The sequence below is a fragment of the Physcomitrium patens genome, chromosome 3 (assembly GCF_059467195.1).
Source record: "Physcomitrium patens ecotype Gransden chromosome 3, ASM5946719v1, whole genome shotgun sequence".
Taxonomy (NCBI): domain Eukaryota; kingdom Viridiplantae; phylum Streptophyta; class Bryopsida; order Funariales; family Funariaceae; genus Physcomitrium; species Physcomitrium patens.
This window is the reverse complement of record NC_143412.1, coordinates 17,623,096-17,629,852: the sequence shown is the minus strand read 5'-3', so window position 1 is coordinate 17,629,852 and position 6,757 is coordinate 17,623,096. Positions and strand designations below refer to the sequence as shown.

General features: G+C 30.0%; 1 protein-coding gene across 1 annotated transcript; it reads right to left on the bottom strand.

Annotated features, from left to right (window-relative positions):
- Positions 1–239: 239 nt before the first annotated feature.
- Positions 240–2,867, bottom strand: LOC112279623 (mitochondrial succinate-fumarate transporter 1). Its single transcript, XM_024514249.3, has 2 exons — positions 1,069–2,867; positions 240–932 (listed from the first exon to the last, which is right to left on the bottom strand). Exons 1-2 carry the CDS (start codon positions 1,992–1,994, stop codon positions 878–880), a joined length of 981 nt encoding a protein of 326 aa, XP_024370017.1. The 5' UTR covers positions 1,995–2,867; the 3' UTR covers positions 240–877.
- Positions 2,868–6,757: the final 3,890 nt, after the last annotated feature.

Sequence of the window (6,757 nt, the reverse complement as noted above, 5' to 3'; positions counted from 1 at the left end):
ATCAAAATTTCAATAAATATTTTTACAAAATTATTATTTTATTATATAAAAAGATAAATTAAAAAATTATAGAAATGTATATATATATTTTTTACAAAATTTAAAATTAAAGCATAGATATAAAGAGAATTATTTTTAGAATTAATTTTTTTATAATTTTTTTTATTAAAATTAACATTAATGTTTAAAATGATTGTGAAAAGACTAGATAACATATCTTTGTACAGTGATTTAGAGAAAAACAAAAATATTTTTTCAAATTACTAAGATTTAGTGGTGTGTAAGGGCAAGATGCGAACAAAATTGCATAATGCCAACCCTCTTGGGATATTTTCATGTTCTAATTTGCACTATCATAATGATATATCACTCTTTCTACTTGATTAAATCGTATGCAAAACCTGGTGGCTACATGATTCCATCTGTTGCAATATTGAAACCATGGTTGCTCTGAACTAAGTTGCTTGCATGATTTTTTTTTTTTTTTTTTTTTTTTAAATCACTGGGATCCATTTCCAATGCATCTCCTAGAAATGCTCCACGCCATTCGTGGAGGAAGTCCACAAATTGTGAAAAAGTTTCCTATCATAATTGACTTTTCTCTGATCGATCGTCACTAGTTCAGATGCCCTCGTGCATGATCTCGGGCTTTTCATTCGCACATGAAGTGATTTGTTTTGTGTTTTGTGTTTTGTTTTTTCGATCAGCGCTAAGAGATTCATGCTTGGATTATGAATGCAGAAACCGAAGCCTTCATCGATTTGATCTTCCACCATTGACGACGGGCTTTCTTCAATTCTGCACAGACTACGTGTGGGGTTCGGAATGTTGCGCAGCAGGATAATGCATCGTCGCATGTCAATGGACTCGTTTCAAATCACAAGTACACGCTGCTTGAGTGCGATAGGGCTTTCGACTCAGACATCTCAATCCTGCGTTTCGAGTTTTACAACAGATTGGGATTAGAAGGGATCCGCAAGAGTTTGGCAGTAGGCATCGATTGCATAATTGCTGAGGTGAAGTGATCAGAAGTAAAGATTGCATTGAATAGAGGGAAAAGGCGAATACCTGCGGTTGTAAAGACCCGTGACCTGATCTGCGACTGCCCACATGATTGCTTGACCTGGGGGAATGCGCATCAGACGCGGTAGCAAACCCTTCCACAAAGCAAACAATCCTTCGTCAGCGTATATCCGAGTGATCGCGTGCATCATTCCTCGGTATTGTGCGTCGCCACCTCGCAGACCTCGAGTCTGTGCCATCAGGCGTGTCTTCACGACGTCGAATGGTCCCGTCGCGATAGGTCCAGCAAAACCTGCCAAAAAGCCAGACACCATGGATTGCCATGGCAGGAGCGTGACAGCATCCCCGTCGTGTTTCTTCCACAAGAGCTTGTCGCAGTAATTTTTCGCCGAAAACATGACGGCCTGGTTGGTGCCATTGCGTAAAATGGTGGGTGCAACGCCGGCCCACAGCCCTCGGAGTCCCTCCTCGCGTGCGATGGTCGCCGCGCAATGCACGGGACCCTGATACTTCACCAGCTCACGAACGACATTTCTCTGCTGCTGTAGCCGAATTTTCACAACCTCGAATGGGGTGACGATTGCAACGGCCTCCAGAACGCCCGCGCCGAAGCCTGCTGCAAGTCGTGCAGTCACGCTAAGTTTGCCCGTCTGCGCATCTGCTAAGGCAGATTGAAAGAGCGCGTTGGAGCCCATTCGGAGAGTATACTTCAAGGTAAGATGCGTGGCAAACGGAGTCAGGCCCTTCCACAGCGCACGCATACCCTCCTGCTGGACGATCGTGGAGCCGCAGTGCCGGATGCCTCGGTACTCGCGACGGGCCCGAGAGTCGAGCTGCAAGCGCGTTTTGATCACGTCGATGGGTTGCAAGCAACACGCTTCCACCAATCCACCCAAGGACCCCGACATCGCCATCACATACGAGGGGATGGCGGTGCCGCCCCTGGACGTCGAAGATTCGGGGCTCCCCATAACAAAACAAATCTCAGATGATCTCCCAGCTCACACCGACGTCCACGATTCACTAAGCAAACGACCAGAGTGGATTCACATTGGGACACGTTTCACAAGCAAACGCGACACAGCCCAAACACGACAGAGGATCGCAACTCATCGAAGACATGAATCCATCCCGATCGCAGGGGTTTAAGCCTGCAATCGAAGCACTACCTCGACGTGGCAGGCTCGCTATTTTGGAGCAATCAGGCATTGTAACATCTCAATCTGTACAAGGTGAGGAAAAGACCAACAATACAAAGGGAATCCATGGCATCGTAGCCGCATGAGTGATCCTTCGAGCTCATCCTGCCGCAAATTGTGACGAGCTATCTCTCATATCCACGAGTGCTTGCGTGCTTGCAACTTATCCTGTCCTGGATCGAGAGGAACAAACATCGCCGCCTCGCATCATTCCGGGTGGATTCCTTCCTTATCCTCCTCCTCATTCCTGCAGAATTGTTCCATCTTAGCAAGTCGTGCTTGTTCTCTCTTCCATCCTGCGCTTCATTTCTGTGCCTTTTTCACAATACAATTCACATTAGAATTCCTACACAGAGAATGTATTGAAGAAAGGCAAAATACAGAGAAGTCATTTTACAGAATTCATGTTTCATTCAGTAAAATTCTAACGCAGAGAATGTCAATGTGGCTTGTATTCTGTTATCACTCAGTGTAGACTGTTAAACAGTAATGTCCCTGCAACAAGTAAATAGGAATGTTTAAATGTAGAATCAGGTTTAAGTTTTTATTGATTCAGGATGCCCAACAGGGTAGAGTCCAGAGGACTTAGAGTAGGGGGTCAAAATGTAGGTCAAATTTCGTAGTGCAGCAGTAAGCTCAGCAGGAGCATATTGTACCATGGGTGTGGCTTCATTAAAGATTTGTGAGCTAGATACTTCTCTTGTGGATGTAGTTTATGAGGAAGTGAACCATGTATGTTGTGTATTTGTGTACATCTGATTTCTCATTGTTCTCTTTGTCATTGTGAATGTTCAATTCTCTTGTAACAGAGAATGTATTGAGAACAGGTAAAATATAAAATGTAATTACATTACTTAAATATCATGTTAAATTGATTACTTTTCAAAGTTTAATTTTTTGGTTCATTTTTCATATAAGAGGTGGTTAGCTTACATCAAAATTTGCATGATATGGTTTCCTTATATCAATATTTGCATGACATGGTTAGCTTATATCAAAATGAGCACATATAAGCTAACAATGTTGTGCACATAAGATATCTTCAAAGTTTATCTTTTTGGTTCATTTGTAATACAAGATAACCATGTCATGTACATATATTAAACTTGTCTTGTAATTTAGACACATATCTCGCAAGTTGGACCTATAGAATGTCACATGTCAAAGGACCTATAGAATGTCGCTAAAAACTCCAAGTTAGATAGTATATATGGAAGCAAGAATGAAGCCTTCTTCACTCTTAACTTCTTTTTTGCTTCTTGTCTAGTTTCAAGAGTCTCTAGCTCTCTAGTCTTTAACAATAGCCATTCCAATTTTTTCTTAAATATACATACTTTCATATTTTCTTAAATATACACATGTATCCAAATACATATTTTATATATATATGATTCCTTAAAAACTTATCATAAAACTTTGATCAAATATTCATTCACTTGAAAATAAATATCAAGTACAAAAAAACAAACATAGAAATATATATATATATATATATATATATACATCAATATTTTTTATAATTCTTTAATAATTATTGAATGAAAGATTTAATCTAAAAATAAAATTTAGAAATTTTTTACTTTTTTTAAAAGATTATATTACTTAAAATTATTTTAATTTTTATAAATCAAAAAATTAATATTCAATTGTTATAAAATCAATCTTACATTTAAATTTTTAATAAAAAAATGAAAAATTAGATATTTTTTATATATAAATAGTCATTAGGTATAATATTTTTTATAATTTATTTTTAATTATTTTAAGTTATTTTTATCGATTTAAATAAATTAAGAATATTTATTAAAAATTAAATTTTATTAGAATATATATTTTTAAATAACATATTAAAAATTGAATAGACCAAAAATATTTTTAAAAATAAAATAAAATAAAAAACATTTAAATAAAAAAATACTCATAAAATAAATAGAATTTTAAGTTTTAAGTTTTAAGAATTTCTTTTTGCATTCTATTTTTATGGATTAAATATTAATATTTTTATCATTAAATAATATAAATAATATTTTATAAAATATTCATGCAATAAATATACATAATATTTTTATAAAATAAGTAATTTAAACTATTTATTTCTTCTTTTTTTAAAAAAAAACTTAAACCATTTCATTTTTGTTAAAAAATATCAAAGATGCATATTTAAAAAAATAAAAAATAAAAATAAAAAAGTAAAAAGAATAAAAAAAATAAAACTACACATATGATTAGAAATAAAATAACATGGTGATGGCTCTAAAACTTGTGTTGGCAAGATTGAAGTATCTAACAATATATCTTTTTAATTGAACTATAGCAAATAAGTCCTTTTACAACATAATATCTTGTTTTTTAAATAACTATATAAATTTCTTTTTTTAGTTCTTTTAAAGAAAATCCATTTTAATATCCATCATTATATTCTATTGATTTTGATTTTTATCTTGTATTTCTTTATAAAATATATAATATTTACTATTTTTAGTTAATTTAAAATAATGATATGTTTAAAGGATTAAATTTTTTTTATTTTTAGATTTTTAATTTTTAGAATATTTAATTTTATTTATCTTTATTACTAAATTTCTCAAATATAATAGGATTTGACAACTTTCTAAAGCTATACAAAGATTTAGAGACATAAATCTCTACCTCAAGATTATCATATGTAATCTTCTTTTCTTTTCTTTCTAATTATATATTATTATTTAAATTTTTTTTCTTATCCCATGTCTATACTTATAATAATCTGATATATACTTCGATTCCATACATATATATATATATATATATATATATATAGATATATAGATATTTTCATAATTTACAAAGGTAAAATTCATATTTTTAAAATCCAACTTTGATAATTATTCTTATTAATCATAAATACAAGTTTAATTTTAAAAACTCATGAACATATAGTACTTTATAGTTTTACCACTTTCAATATTTTATTAGTGTGTTGTACTTAATAGAAATAAACAAAGAAAGATTCACTAGAAAAAAAAAAAAAAAAAAAAAAAAAACAATGTTGACAACTTAGTTCTAAAAACTCTTATTTAATCCAAAATTGCTTAACAAACTTTGGATTTCTCAAGAAATATTTGATTTAATGTTTTTACTATATATAGTTTAAAAAATGCTTTAATATTAAAAAATAAAATATTTCTTTTTCTTTGCAAAAATCATTAAATTTTATATATTTATATTATTTCTTATGATAGATTCCAAACACCTTATTTTCTTTCAATCAAATTTTTTTCAGTGTTTTTTATTCTTTGAAAAAGTTAATATCTTAAATTTTTTCTTTATTATATGCAACTACCCCATCCTGCAGTAATCATGTATATAGACACAAATATATATACATATATATATATATATATATATATATATAAATAATGATCTAACTTTTGAAGCAATTGGTGCAAGCCTCAGCATATTTAAAATTATATAGTTTAAGCCGTATTCAATACAACAAAGAGAAATAGTAAAGCTTACTTTGTTATATTTTTTAAACATATAATATTTGTCAAATCAAACATATAATATTTTTCATGCCAATTTGTGTTGTTTCTATTGAATGTTTTTTAAAGTTAGCATAATAACTTCATATGTGACCTTTTTTTTCTATAATATCATACAAGTTTTCAATCTTTTTTCACTTCACTACCAGATAAGCTTAACTGAAAACTTTTAAAATTTTACTTGATGTTGTCTATTAAGTTTAATATATTTAGAAAATTGAGTTGTTTCTAATTAAGAAAAATATCAAATATCAATCAGTATCCTTACAATTTCATCAAACATTTTGATGTAAAATATGTCAATTACTATAGTCTTGCACGGCATTTTATTTACTATTAATATAATTCTACTCATGTAAAATACAAGTATAAAAGCAATTCTTTTGAAGATGTATGTGATATTACAAACTTGAATTAAAGATCTATGCATTTTAGAACTTATTACTTTAAATAGTCATAGTAAAAATATATATGATGTTTTTACTTAAATTAGAAAAACTAAATTATTTACATAATTGATTTCTACATTTCTTTTTAAATATTACATCTGATTTTAAAATATTTAATTTTCCGAATAATAAAGATATAGTTTATACATATAAATATAAATATATATATATATATATATATATATATATTTTTGTTTATTTGTTTTTTTCTCTCTCTCTCTCTCTCTATATATATATATATATATATATATATATATAATTCTAAATAATTTATCTTTATATTATGTAGTTCAAAGCTTAAAATCTAAAGTACATGAGGTTTCAAAGTAATTAAGAGACATTGAAGACAATAAAACATATCTGATATACTTTAATCATTTCCAAAAAAAAAAATTAAATTAAATTAAATGCAATTAAATTTTAGAACTTATTCATTAATAACTTCAATAAATATTAAAAAGACCTTTATTACGATTAGAAATTTATACTATTGGATAATTTATGTATTGTAAAAAAAATTGTGCTTTGATTTGTAATATAACTTTAACAAAAGTAATATGTG